Source organism: Montipora foliosa, chromosome 9 (genome assembly GCF_036669935.1).
Source record: "Montipora foliosa isolate CH-2021 chromosome 9, ASM3666993v2, whole genome shotgun sequence".
In the NCBI taxonomy this organism is placed as follows: domain Eukaryota; kingdom Metazoa; phylum Cnidaria; class Anthozoa; order Scleractinia; family Acroporidae; genus Montipora; species Montipora foliosa.
In genome coordinates this window covers 48,902,142-48,917,141 of record NC_090877.1, presented here as the reverse complement: position 1 = coordinate 48,917,141, position 15,000 = coordinate 48,902,142, and the positions used below count along the sequence as shown (strand labels likewise).

Here is a 15,000-nt window from a genome sequence, read left to right as displayed (position 1 = left end):
GAGCCTTAATACAATACAGCGATGAGTAGTTTCTTTCTGTTTTAATCCGACTTCAACACTAACTTTGCGCGGGACTGGTACACAAGCTTTTCCTAAGGGGGGTACAGTCGCTACAATAGTCACTTTTCACTTTTCATTAGCCAAGAAGAAATAAAAGTCAGCTTCCAGTGGTTTTTGGGTAAAGGGCTTTCTTGATCCCTTAGTTATTAAGGCTTTGAGAGCTGAAAACAATTGTTTACCTCAACGTCGATCAGTAAAAATATGTTGCGGGATATTTATCTCGCTATCTGTATCTCTAATTTCCTGTGAAGACCGTAATGCTAGCTTAAATGAACGGTAACGAAAAAGATATACATTTAGTACGTACTAACGCCCAACATTCTGCAGCCAAAACGTGAGTTAAGGTTCAACTTCATTCCCAGGGCTTTCACCGAGCGGAAAAGCTATGGGAACGAGATTATATTCGGTTTAAAGTTATCGTGTTCTCTCTTTTTGTCGCGTCCTGGTCTCAAGCTAGGAGAGCTACAGATCCTTGAGGGTCTCCTAGGATTAAAAATGCTTGTACTTATTGTACTTATGGTGGTACTTATTGACAAATTTTAACTGTTTTTCAGAGACCGTGTATGGAAAGCCTACATCTGCCGTCTCAAACGTTACCAATGCTAGAAGATGATGTGGAACCAATCAGCCGTCTTGACTTAATTAGCTTAGTTCTGTATACGGCTTTAACCCGGTTTTATAGTTTGATTTTTCTTCCTTGTAGAAATAAAAAGAGAGCAAAACGGATCAATTTACCTGCTTATTCGTCACCTCAGCGGAGTCGCTGATATAAAAGTACAATTTTAACCACAAAAGCATGTTGGCGTGTTCGTGATTCCGCTGTGCGAAGTGTGTGCAGGCACGCGAAATGCCGAAAAATCCACGACGTGTTGCTAGGAGTCACAACAAACTTATTTTTCTCCTGCACTCATTTTTTCAGCGAATTCTCTCAATTGCGAAAAGTCCCTTTGAACCTCTGGTTGCAGTAGAGAGAGAATAAAGAAAGACGTGGCAAGGTACGTGGTGCTTTCATCGGTACCATTTACACAAACGTCGCAAATTTTTAAAATGATTTTCCTCAACTGTAAAGCTTTTCCGGCGTCGGAAAAAACTAAACTTTCCTCCGCACAACTGACATTTATTCAAAACAGCACATGAGCTTGTGAAAACCAAACCTTCATTAAGTACCCCGCGAAATAAGCCAATCAGAGCGTAGATTGCATTGCCGCAACCTTTTTTTAGTAGCCAATGAAAAATGGTGTACTGTCGAACTTTACCAGATCTCACATTTCCAGTGACAGGGTGAGATCTGGGTACGAGATTAAGACAGACCCACACGTCAAGCACAAAGAGCTATCTGCGACTAACTTCCAAACAAGTTTCCTCAATACATCTGAGTGCATATTCAACCTAGGCAAAATGAGGATCACCAATTTAACCTGTAAAAACGGATTCATCCTGAGACCGGGTTTTACTTGCAACATGTGACACCTTGCAATTGGGCAAATTTGTGTACTCCTAAATTTCGACCCTTCCCGTTCACTGTTAGCATACAAAATTGCTTTACTGAAAAAATTCAAATACATTCCTATTAAGCAAGAAATTGTAAGACCTTCCAATCACTTTACTGCAGAACCAATACTAAACAATTCTCCACTGTTTTTATCAAGGTCATAAGTTTTACAATTTTCCTAATTCCGATGTTGTTTCTGCCAACTTTCTTGCCTACGTATACTTTTAAGAAAAGACTTCAAGCTGTTTATTGCAAGGATTATTCATGTATAACGCAGTTGTTTATTGGAATTATGAAAGTCATGTTTGTTGAAGATCTAAAGTGCAATCTGACCACTTTTTTGCCTTTTATCCTATTTCATCTCTTCCAGTTTTCGAATCTCTAATTATCTCAGTCGTTCGTTAGTTAGAATAGATCCATTCTAGGTCATGTTCCTGAGGAGATCTTGCCTAAGTTCGTTCAGACTGATAATGCGTCTCTAGTATAAAAACGGACAATGATTGGGATGTTTTTCCTGATTTTCAGTCCTCTGTGACTGTTACACAAAATCGGATTGTTTCACATGCGTTGACATCACTTTTAAGAGATGGGAAGATACGTCAACCCAAAAAGAACGGTATTCGTTTTACAATTACTCGGAATAATTGCTTTCGTTTTCGCTTTCATAGAACACTTCATTGAAATTCGTGTCATGCATGATCACTGTCAAACTCGGAAAACCGTGAAGTCCAAAAATAGCAATATTTCTGCAATGTTAACTCAGTTGTATGTATCACTAGTGATTAAGCAAAGTAAAACCCACAATAGGGTACTATAAATAATCATACCAGTGTTCACGGATCTCCGGGTTTCGAAGTAAGAGTATGACAAACTGTATTATCTTTATTTACCCTCTCTTTTGCTGGAGTTCTTTTAAGGAAGCTATAACACGTTCTCGTGATCTGTCGAAGTGCGGGAATCAGTCCACCCTTAATTCAATGAATTCAATGGATGTCAGTAAAGAGGTGACTGGGATGTGTCAACAATATCGACTTCCAGTGTAAAAAGAGTGGAAGAAGGGAGAAAAAATCCTGTTTCTTTTTTGCAACCGTGATTGACAAAAGGTTATTGACAAGTTTATTCTACCAAGACTGCGAGCAGGTTCCTAGTGGTTCGAGGTACATGCTCGACTGCTCGAATACGCAAGATGCGGTTTCACAGTCAGTGGCCACGTCTTCCTATTAACTAAGAGGTATAGGGTGCCAAAACCCGGTGGAAAAAACGTACCGTACACACATACAGAGACCCACACGTCAAGCACAAAGAGCTAATCTGCCCAGCTGTTTACCTAAGGAACTTGGAATAGGTAAATCAATTCGATCTTTGATGCCAGAAATAAATCACTAGAAGAATTCATTTAATAAGAAAATTGTTCAAATTTTAGTAAGTACCTTCGAAGATCATTATTAACACTTACAATTTTAAGTTATTTCGAATTGAGTTGCTTGAAAACGTCACTTTTAAATGAAGCAGGGTAGAGAAGTCAGTGAGTCACTAACCCAAAAGAAACGACAAATCACAAATTATGGTTTTTAAAAATCATGGTTTAATTTAAAAGATTTTTTTTTCGACCAATGAGAAAGAAAGCTACTGAACAAATTTCTACTGTCGTGTTAAAAGACGTTGCATGTATGTACTTCGAATTCTGATTACCGATCCCACTATTTGTAATATTGGTTGTTGCTCGGACAAATCGTTGATAAACCGTGCTTTCAATTCGTCGAGAATTATCGAGAAGGTATAGCAGTACAAAAGCCCTTAACACGGTAACACGTGATCTGTCAAAGTAGAGGAATGTTCCGCCCACATCGTGATTTAAAAACTCTTGGGACGAAGTCGACAAGTGCTATTAATACCGTAGCTCATTCGTTCAAAAACAAAGAACCCATTGAAAACCCGGAGCGAAGGAGATAGGTATGTTTTTAGTACAGGAGAGTATTCTGATTTATCGCACACTTTTTGTTTGGAGATCATGAAAAATTCTAACAAACAATTCTTGGTCCAATTCTTGATCCAATGAAAGGCTGAAAAGGAGTGAATGAATCGCATCTCCTGGCTCCACGCGCACTTGTAAAAGAATAGAAAAAACAAATTCAGTTTTAAAACATGACTTTATTTGATGAAAGACTTGAACCTTCGTACCGACTTCATTACTATAGGGGACTTTCAGAACGAGTCAGAATACAATAGATATTATTATGCAAAAAAGTGGCGCGGGCTATTCAGCATATAAGCTATATTTTTTTCCATTTTTGACTTTTGTGTCTGCACTTTTAGTCAAACAAATTTTATTCTCACTGATTTTAGTCTTTAAAAATCTATATTTGAGAAAGAACAATCGTTGTGTTATTGTAATAGGATGAAGTGGCCACTAACTGTGAAACCACAGCTGACAGCACAGGCCATTCAAGACAAGACAAGAGGAGACAAGACAACTTTATTTTACCAGGGTAGCCCAGTCAGCTGCAAGGCTGGTATCCTTAGGGGATACCTCAAACCACTGAGAACCTGCTCGCAGGCTAGTCTTCGTTGAATAAAAGTCCCAATTATTATCGAAAATTGTTGCAAAAGGAAAAACAGGATTTTTTTTCCTTTCTTTCACCTGTTTTATGTTGGAAGTGGATGTTGTTCACACACCGTAGTGACCTCTTCACTGACACCCTTGAAATAATGGGTGCGACTACGTGTTGGAATTTTTCACCGCAATGGCTTGACATTCATGCCACAAAGGCAACTTTGAATCCTTAACATTCCAAGCGGTGAAAAGAAAAACAAAAAGATACAATGGGTGTTGTCAAGCACAAAGAGCCTATCTGCAACCAACCGGAATCCAAACAGGTTTCCTCAATTCATCTGAGCGCATATTCATCCTAGGCAAAATGAGGATTACCAATTTAACCTGTAAAAACGGATTCAACCTGAGACCGGGTTTTACTTAAAACATGTGACACCTTGCAATTGGGCAAATTTGTGTACTCCTAAATTTCGACCCTTCCCATTCACTGTTAGCATACAAAATTGCTTTACTGAAAAAATTGAAATACATTCCTATTATGCAAGAAATTGTAAGACCTTCCAATCACTTTACTGCAGAACTAATAATAAACAATTCTCCACTGTTTTTATCAAGGTCATAAGTTTTACAATTTTCCTAATTCCGATGTTGTTTCTGCCAACTTTCTTGCCTACGTATACTTTTAAGAAAAGACTTCAAGCTGTTTATTGCAAGGATTATTCATGTATAACGCAGTTGTTTATTGAAATTATGAAAGTCATGTTTGTTGAAGATCTAAAGTGCAATCTGACCACTTTTTGGCCTTTTATCCTATTTCATCTCTTCCAGTTTTCCGACGAATCTCTAATTATCTCAGTCGTTCGTTTAATAGTTAGAATAGATCCATTTTAGGTCATGTTACTGAGGAGATCTTGCCTAAGTTCGTTCAGACTGATAATGCGTCTCTAGTATAAAAACGGACAATGATTGGGATGTTTTTCCTGATTTTCAGTCCTCTGTGACAGTTACACAAAATCGGATTGTTTCACATGCGTTGACATCATTTTTGGGAGATGGGAAGATACGTCAACCCAAAATGAACGGTATTCGTTTTACAATTACTCGGAATAATTGCTTTCGTTTTCGCTTTCATAGAACACTTCATTGAAATTCGTGTCATGCATGATCACTGTCAAACTCGGAAAACCGTGAAGTCCAAAAATAGCCATATTTCTGCAATGTTAACTCAGTTGTATGTATCACTAGTGATTAAGCAAAGTAAAACCCACAATAGGGTACTATAAATAATCATACCAGTGTTCACGGATCTCCGGGTTTCGCAGTAAGAGTTTGACAAACTGTATTATCTTTATTTACCCTCTCTTTTGCTGGAGTTCTTTTAAGGAAGCTATAACACGTTCTCGTGATCTGTCGAAGTGGGGGAATCGGTCCAACGGACCCTTAATTCAATGAATTCAATGGATGTCAGTAAAGAGGTGACTGAGTTGTGTCAACAATATCGACTTCCAGTGTAAAAAGAGTGGAAGAAAGGAGAAAAAAATCCTGTTTCTTTTTTGCAACCGTGATTGACAAAAGGTTATTGACAGTTTTATTCTACCAAGACTGCGAGCAGATTCCCAGTGGTTCGAGGTACATGAAGAGCATGCTCGACTGCTCGAATGCGGAGGCTAAACAAAGGCGAAAGGTTTTGTAAGATTCGGTTTCACAGTCAGTGGCCACGTCTCAGGCTATTAACTAAGAGGTATAGGATGCCAAAACCCGGTGGAAAAAACGTACCGTACACACATACAGAGACCCACACGTCAAGCACAAAGAGCTAATCTGCCCAGCTGTTTACCTAAGTAACTTGGAATAGGTAAATCAATTCGATCTTTGATGCAAATTTTGTTCAAAGTTTAGTAAGTACCTTCGAAGATCATTATTAACACTTACAATTTTAAGTTATTTCGAATTGAGTTGCTTGAAAACGTCACTTTTGAATGAAGCAGGGGAGAGAAGTCAGTGAGTCACTAACCCAAAAGAAACGACAAATTACAAATTATGGTTTTTAAAAATCATGGTTTAATTTAAAAGATTTTTTTTTCGACCAATGAGAAAGAAGACTACTAAACAAATTTCTACTTTCGTGTTAAAAGACGTTGCATGTATGTACTTCGAATTCTGATTACCGATCCCACTATTTGTGATATTCTTTGTTGCTCGGATAAATCGTTGATAAACCGTGCTTTCAATTCGTCGAGAATTATCGAGAAGGTATAGCAGTACAAAAGCCCTTAACACGGTAACACGTGATCTGTCAAAGTAGAGGAATGTTCCGCCCACATCGTGATTTAAAAACTCTTGGGACGAAGTCGACAAGTGCTATTAATACCGTAGCTCATTCGTTCAAAAACAAAGAAGCCATCGAAAACCCGGAGCGAAGGAGATAGGTATGTTTTTAGTAGAGGAGAGTATTCTGGTTTGTCGCACACTTTTTGTTTGGTGATCGTGAAAAAAATTCTAACAACCAATTCTTGGTCCAATTCTTGATCCAATGAAAGGCCGAAGAGGAGTGAATGAATCGCATCTCCTGGCTCCACGCGCACTTGTAAAAGAATAGAAAAAACAAATTCAGTTTTAAAACATGACTTTATTTGATGAAAGACTTGAACCTTCGTACCGACTTAATTACTATAGGGGACTTTCAGAACGAGTCAGAATACAATAGATATTATTATGCAAAAAAGTGGCGCGGGCTATTCAGCAGATAAGCTATATTTTTTTCCATTTTTGACTTTTGTGTCTGCACTTTTAGTCAAACAAATTTTATTCTCACTGATTTTAGTCTTTAAAAATCTATATTTGAGAAAGAACAATCGTTGTGTTATTGTAATAGGATGAAGTGGCCACTAACTGTGAAACCGCAGCTGACAGCACAGGCCCTTCATATACCTCGAACCACTGAGAACCTGCTCGCAGGCTAGTCTTCGTTGAATAAAAGTCCCAATTATTATCGAAAATTGTTGCAAAAGGAAAAACAGGATTTGTTTTCCTTTCTTTCACCCGTTTTATGTTGGAAGTGGATGTTGTTCACACACCGTAGTGACCTCTTCACTGACATCCATTGAAATAATGGATGCGACTACGTGTTGGAATTTTTCACCGCAATGGCTTGACATTCATGCCACAAAGGCAACTTTGAATCCTTAACATTCCAAGCGGTGAAAAGAAAAACAAAAAGATACAATGGGTGTTGTCAAGCACAAAGAGCCTATCTGCGACTAACCGGAATCCAAATAACTTTCCTCAATTCATCTGAGTGCATATTCAGCCTAGGCAAAATGAGGATCACCAATTTAACCTGTAAAAACGGATTCAACCTGAGACCGGGTTTTACTTGCAACATGTGACACCTTGCAATTGGGCAAATTTGTGTACTCCCAAATCTCGACCCTTCCCGTTCACTGTTAGCATACAAAATTGCTTTACTAAAAAAATTCAAATACATTCCTATTATGCAAGAAATTGTAAGACCTTCCCATCACTTTACTGCAGAACTAATACTAAACAATTCTGCGTTGCTTTTATTAAGGTCATAAGTTTTACAACTTTCCTAATTCCGATGTTGTTTCTGCCAACTTTCTTGCCTACGTATACTTTTAAGAAAAGACTTCAAGCTGGTTATTGCAAGAATTATTAATGTATAACGCATTTGTTTATTGAAATTATGAAAGTCATGTTTGTTGAAGATCTAAAGTGCAATCTGACCACTTTTTGGCCTTTTATCCTATTTCATCTCTTCCAGTTTTCGAATCTCTAATTATCTCAATCGTTCGTTAGTTAGAATAGATCCATTCTAGGTCATGTTACTGAGGAGGTCTTGCCCAAGTTCGTTCAGACGGATAATGCGTCTCTTGTATAAAAACGGACAATGATTGGGATGTTTTTCCTGATTTTCAGTCCTCTGTGACAGTTACACAAAATCGGATTGTTTCACATGCGTTGACATCACTTTTGGGAGATGGGAAGATACGTCAACCCAAAATGAACGGTATTCGTTTTACAATTACTCGGAATAATTGCTTTCGTTTTCGCTTTCATAGAACACTTCATTGAAATTCGTGTCATGCATGATCACTGTCAAACTCGGAAAACCGTCCAAAAATAGCCATATTTCTGCAATGTTAACTCAGTTGTATGTATCACTAGTGATTAAGCAAAGTAAAACCCACAATAGGGTACTATAAATAATCATACCAGTGTTCACGGATCTCCGGGTTTCGCAGTAAGAGTTTGACAAACTGTATTATCTTTATTTACCCTCTCTTTTGCTGGAGTTCTTTTAAGGAAGCTATACCACGTTCTCGTGATCTGTCGAAGTGCAGAAATCGGTCCACCCTTAATTCAATGAATTCAATGGATGTCAGTAAAGAGGTGACTGGGATGTGTCAACAATATCGACTTCCAGTGTAAAAAGAATGGAAGAAAGGAGAAAAAATCCTTTTTCTTTTTTGCAATAATTAAATACACATCGCATAAACAGGTTATCAAAAGCGGGAGCAGCTCTAGTGAACATCTTGTGGTAGCACTTTAGGCTAAAGTACAAGACGGGCCAGTGAAAATGATACATAAGAAGAACACAAACACCAAAGTTATAATGCGATACATGAATTACATTGCATATTCAGTTTAATGTAATGAAACTGGATGCTCTAATTCCGCGGCAGTTCTCAACAAATTGAAAACTCACAATCATTGCTCCTATTGGAAACTTTCTTGCATAATTAACATCATGATATTTGAAAACCCAAACTGTGACAAATTAACGACAATCACCTTACATATTTTATCATATTTTAGCGTTCGTGCCTTTCTTCCTATTTTAACGCCTTATCTGGTAGTAATATATCATGCTACTCTAGATTGCTATTCTTGTATTTTTAATTAACAGTGTCATGCCCTGATCGGAAAAATCTGAGAGTAGCGACCTTCAGATTGGAGTACGAGAACGACTACGAGTACAAGTTTAATGTTCTGAGCACGCGAATTAAGTTTAAAGAACGTAATTTTTCGAAATGCGCATGCTCAGAACTGAAAGCTCGAACTCGTCGTACTCCAATCTGAAGGTCGACAGTAACTCAGGGCAGACTACCCGGCCACTATTGTGTTCTTGTAGCGGCATCATTTGAAGAAAGAGGCATATAATATAACAATACACCCCATTCATATGCAAATAATTGGCCAGGTATTCTGCACTTTACCAAGATGTTCTTACTGAGGCTACCTAAACTCTTATTTACAGCTTAGGTAGCCTTATAAAACAAAACAAAAACAACTATTTTCGTCGCACTGACAACTGAGAATTTCATACCTGCGTATGACCAACGGCACCTTAGACCTCGGATTTACGTCATCAGTACCGAAGATAGCCTAGTTCGAAAATTCTGACAAATTAAAAATTTACTGCTAATACAACTTAAGTAAACAATAATATACAATACAACCCATAAAAAACAATACCATATCCCTTAACGTTATATACACGTGCACTTTAATGACGCCTGCGTGTGAAACTAAAACGACAACTGTGTGGGTTTATTTTTTTAATAATAATGTGTAGGACATGACTTTGCCCAGCGGCTTTCAACATCTCAATAGACTGATTAAAAAAGTACAGTTTTGTCCTTTTTTTATCTGCCTTCTGTTGTCAAAATGTGACAATTTCATATGCTGCGTTCAATTTCCCAGACCGCATTCAACTGAGAACGAATCGCCCCATGAGGCATTGCGAAAGGAATTGCGATAAATAAAAGACCACCTGAAATGTCCCAATATTGTGTGTTTTGCAATGGCGGCCCAGAAAAGAACGCGGTCGATCGATGATTATTTTTCTTCGCGAGTCGAATTGCCTCCAGCTGTCAAAAAAATGTCACGTTAATGATTAATACTCTGGCAAAGTATTTGGAAGGCCCTGCTGGTCTTCCCTCCTAGGGGGGTATGCTCTCCCAGAAAATTTTGAAATTCTTAAGTTGCAGAGATGTGTTTTCCTGCATTCTGAAGCCCAAAGCAATATCTTCAACCACAAAAAAATCACACCTTTTTTAGACAATTTAATGATTTGATACCAATATGCCCAACTGCTTCAAACCTTATACTGAGACCAAACACTAATAAACTGATTGTCGTCTTAGCCATCGCCATCTTCATTACTGTTGTTTTTATTAGTCATCGTTGCAGTAACATTGTCATCTTCTCTCTATTATTTTGTAGAGAACAATGAAGGCAAAGGTTCACTTTGTCTTTATCATAGGCCTGATTGGAGCATTCTCCAGTGCAGTAACCGTTGATTCGGTGCAAACTGTCCCAAAGGGCGCGAAACTTGCGGAGAAACGCTTTTGGTTTTTCAAACCACACCTACAATGCGACAGCTCCAGACCCCCAGACCGAAAATGGGCCAATGACTGGGACCAACCCATGCATTTCTCATGTCCCACAGGTTAGCAGCGATATAAAAAAATGATTTTAATCTTACCCGCCTACACATTAAGGAACCGAGCGAGTTTTTGATCGGGAAACTCCATGAGAAAGCCCTCCACTTGTCATGACAAATAGACATTTTGACCAAAATAGCAACTTCATCTCAGTGCAACTGGTCTGGCAGTTTAGATAATTATAACAGGCAGTTCGCTGCTAACCCCGATACGACAAATTGACTTTCTCTCGTAGTTTTTGTTCATAACTGGGTAGTAAGAAACACTCCTTTCGGTGAAATTTAAAAGAATCCTGTTTCATTAGGCGGTTACATTTAAGTCACAGCCAAGCTTTCAAATGTTTTGAAATAACAGCATACGCGATAGCCACTGTGCGCCTGCGGAGATGTCCGTTGCTCTTGATCACTGCCTCCTCGACCCCATAGCTCTTCTCTTTTGCAGTTTCACATACATAAAATCCGAAGCCCTGGTGAAAAACTGTTTTGGTCTTATCAATTTTGATTCGTTGATTTCTGTAAGCAGCTTTCGCATGACACGTGTAGCCAACAAGCAAACTTTCAAAGAGATGACTTCATGTATTAGATTGGAATGTGTCTATTGTTTCTATCCTTGGCCTCTGTTCTCGTAGGTCAAGCAATGAGTTCCTTGTACAGCATCTGGCGAAGCTGCAAACGTGATCGTATCTGGAGCTTTTCTTGCAGGAGTACCAGCGGGACTCAATCATGCTCCGGTTGGGAATCTGAGTGGAACAATGAATGGGATCGCGCTGTGTACCACATGTGTGACAACAATGGTTACATAACTGGAATACAAAGTGTGCATGACAACGGAAAGGAAGACCGAAGGTCAGCTGTATTCTCAGTTGTAACCATTTTTATGTTACAAAAGAGTCAGTTTACTAATAACGACAACTGCAATGTTACGCACTATATCCTTACAAACGCCCATTTGTGTGCACAAAGAACTCGCTTCCCATAAATGTGGTTAGCGTCCAATTCTTCAATTAGATGCCATGCAGTACGTGGGTGGAGCTTGATGGTACTCAGGGTTATTATTCAATCTCTTACCTATAAATTTTCCTATTTACTTTTAACCAACAGATTCAGGTTTAGTTGCTGTAGGTCAACAGGGTACAAAACTATCGATTGTGAAACAGACACATTGAACAACTTCCAACAGTTGTTATATTACAAACTACCAGAAAACAAAGTGATAGCCGGACTGTTCAGCTATCACAAGAATGAAAAAGAGTAAGTAATTTTAAAACCGGTTTTTCCGGTTTTACTACGTATATTCCACATAAGTAAATTATGCTTTTCGCGCGCTCTGATTGGTTAACTTGGAGGTGATTGGTACAAAGAAATAGTCACTTTTCACTTTTCATTAGCCAAGAAGAAATAAAAGTCAGCTTCCCGTGGTTTTTTGGTAAAGGGCTTTCTTGATCCGTTAGTTATTAAGGCTTTGAGAGCTGAAAACAATTGTTTACCTCAACGTCGATCGGTGAAAATGATGCGGGATATTTATCTCGCTATCTGTATCTCTAATTTCCTGTGAAGACCGTAATGCTAGCTTAAATGAACGGTAACGAAAAAGATATACATTTAGTACGTATTAACGCCCAACACAAAAAATAATTTTTATCTTACAATCGTGTTATGAAATTCTGGACGCAACACTGCAGCCAAAACGTGAGTGTGAGATTCAACTTCATTCCCAGGGTTTTCACCGAGCAGAAAAGCTATGGGAACGAGGTTATGTGATGTTCATAGGAATAAGGATCGGTGCGCTCGATATTCGGTTCAAATTTATCGTGTTCTCTCTTTTTGTCCCGTCCTGGTCTAGGAGAGCTACAGATCCTTGAGCGTCTCCTAGGAATAAAAATGCTTGTTAAAATGTTCCTAAGAAGAGTACTTATTGACAAATTTTAACTGTTTTTCAGAGATCGTGTATGGAAAGCCTACATCTGCAGTCTCAAACGTGACCAATGCTACTGAGATGATGTGGAACCAATCAGCCGTCTTCACTCAAAGAGCTTAGTTTTGTATACTTGAAGACTTGATTGGCTTTAACCCGGCTTTATGATTTGATTTTTCTTCCTTTTAGAAATAAATAGAGAGCCAAACTGATCAATTTACCTGCTTATTCGTTACCCCGGCGGAGTCACTGATATAAAAGTACAATTTTAACCTCAAAAGCATGCCGGCGTGTCCGCGATTCCGCTGCGCGAAGTGTGTGCAGGCGTGAATGTCGAAAGATCCACGAGGTGTTTGCCAGGAGCCACCACAAACTTATTTTTCTCCGGCACTCATTTTTGCAGCGAATTCTCTCAATTGCGAAAAGTCTCTTTGAACCTCCGGTTGCAGTAGAGAGAGAAAAAAAAAAAGTCTTTTTACGGGCCAAGTAGCCCAATACGACGGAGCTTATCCCCGGTTTCCGTAGCATGAAGCGACTAGGAGTATTTCTACTCCCCCCTGGATGGGATGCTAGTCCATCGCAGGGCTACCCCCGGCCCCATTTGTACACCTGGGTGGACAGAGGCACCGTGAGAGTAAAGTGTCTTCCCCAAGAACACTACACAACGTCCCCTCTATCCGGAGTCGAACGCACTAACCATGAAGCCACCGCGCCTCTCATAAAAAGAGAAAGAGAGACGTTTTTTAATGATAGAATTTATATTAAAAATGCCATACATTTAAACAACGGAGTTGATATGGTTGATGTTAGAGTTTTGCGCGATATGAAACGAGCGACTTATGCAGTTGGGAAAGAAGGCAGAAAAGAAGGGTTTAAGAATTTGATCATTGACTCCTAGATAGTCTCGATTTGCGCCGCTTACACCAGTTCGGGTATCCTTTCAGGAGTGAGCGCTGGCTCATTTCCCGAAACAGCGGCTGGTAATCGAGCCAAACTCCCTGATGGCTCATGCATGAGGCAGAGTAATGTACGCTACAGTCTCTAGGTCATTGGTTCGAACACTTTTAGTCCAGGATTTTGCATAAGTTGCCCATTTCACTGCGATAACCGCTATAAGATTAAGAATTTTTTTATTTCATTTGGGAAAGGAGGTGGGTACTATAGGTCTGTAGGTCTGTAGGCTGGGTACCTTTTGTTTTTTCGCAAGGTAAAATACTCTTAAAATCAATGGTACGTAATGTCTAGCTCTTTGAATTTAAATGAAACACAATAGTTGGCTACGAATGTTGTGATAAGAACTTGTAACCTTTAGTAAATGCATGTTGCTGCATGAGCATGAGAAAAAGTCAAGTGTTGTAAAATGCATCTGAATCGTTTAAAAATGGGGTAGTGCCGGGCAGTCAGGAGCTAACACTGTAAGATAATGGTTTGACAGAATATTTTTGATGTTTTGTTAATGACGTTTCGGCGGATGCTTGAGTGTTCATCAGTTGAAATAATAAGGTGTTTAAGAAACCACGAAGGCTACGGCGACGAAAACGTCACTTCAAAATATAAGCTTGAGCTATTTTATTTAAGTATTTCATGATTATTCCGTCTTGTTTATATTATACAATATGGCCGAAGTGTGCTATAACTGGATTGGTATGGACGGATTTGAAGTAAAGAGTGAGATTGAAAGATTTACTGTAGTTTGTCCACGTGGTCATTTCACGTAGCAGTTTTGACGAGCACGGAAGAGAAATGTTCAAAAATGGGTGCCGCAAGTGCAGCACGATCATTTTGGTTCTTAAATTTTAACCAATAATATAAATACTTTTTGGCGTTGTCGTTGCCGTAGCCGTCGTCGTTTCTTAAACTCCCTGTTAACGTTAGCGCTGCGTAAAATATAAAAAAAACGTTGCTAGGCTTGCAGACTTCTAGGATGGCAATGTGGTCATTTCCAGATTCATTTGCGGGTCCTTTATTGACATCCAGGCTTCATGCAAGAGTCCGTCATGAAGGTTAGTCTCATGCCCAACATTTCTGACTCTTCCAAAATCCATTTCATGGTTCTTTTCGTGGACATGGGAGGAGATCTTGGAGTCAGAGCATCTGAACCGTCTTATTTTTGTAACCGCTGTTTGTTTATTTGTTTGTTTGTTTTAAATAAGCCATTGTCGAGTTTACTTTAGTTTACCTTATTTGCGAGGATGTCAGGCCTCCTTAATCAATCACTTGGCAAGTTCTAACTGAGCTACAAGAGAACTCTTTTTATTTTTATAACGTCTTTATTTGGCTTATAATATAAAGTTCCCGCTTTTCTTAATTAAATGAATGGTACCACGTCCGCAATGATTTATATATATATTGGGCTCAGAAAATTGAAAGAGGGTTTTTTAAAGTGCAAATCTCAAAAAGATACATAACTAGCTCAGCTTAAGAACGTTATACTGCCAGGAATCAAGAGTCCATCACCCATGCGAAAGACCCCGGGGAGGGGGGGGGGGGTACTCCCTTATAAGGGCTTA

General features: G+C 38.9%; 1 protein-coding gene across 1 annotated transcript; it reads left to right on the top strand.

Annotated features, from left to right (window-relative positions):
* Window positions 1-3,457: 3,457 nt before the first annotated feature.
* Window positions 3,458-12,702, top strand: LOC137969945 (dermatopontin-like). The gene is made up of 6 exons (XM_068816359.1): window positions 3,458-3,505; window positions 3,950-4,109; window positions 10,356-10,581; window positions 11,205-11,421; window positions 11,677-11,826; window positions 12,516-12,702. The coding sequence occupies exons 2-6, from the start codon at window positions 3,951-3,953 to the stop codon at window positions 12,568-12,570; spliced, it is 807 nt and encodes a 268-aa protein (XP_068672460.1). The 5' UTR covers window positions 3,458-3,505; window position 3,950; the 3' UTR covers window positions 12,571-12,702.
* The last annotated feature ends 2,298 nt before the right edge of the window (window positions 12,703-15,000 follow it).

Bases quoted from the DNA above. Each gene is read 5' to 3' on its own strand.
- LOC137969945 (XM_068816359.1), top strand. From the start codon at position 3,951: ATGAAGTGGCCACTAACTGTGAAACCACAGCTGACAGCACAGGCCATT. The intron at 4,110-10,355 runs GCTAGTCTTCGT...ATTATTTTGTAG, and splicing joins CACTGAGAACCTGCTCGCAG to AGAACAATGAAGGCAAAGGT. The intron at 10,582-11,204 runs GTTAGCAGCGAT...CTGTTCTCGTAG, and splicing joins GCATTTCTCATGTCCCACAG to GTCAAGCAATGAGTTCCTTG.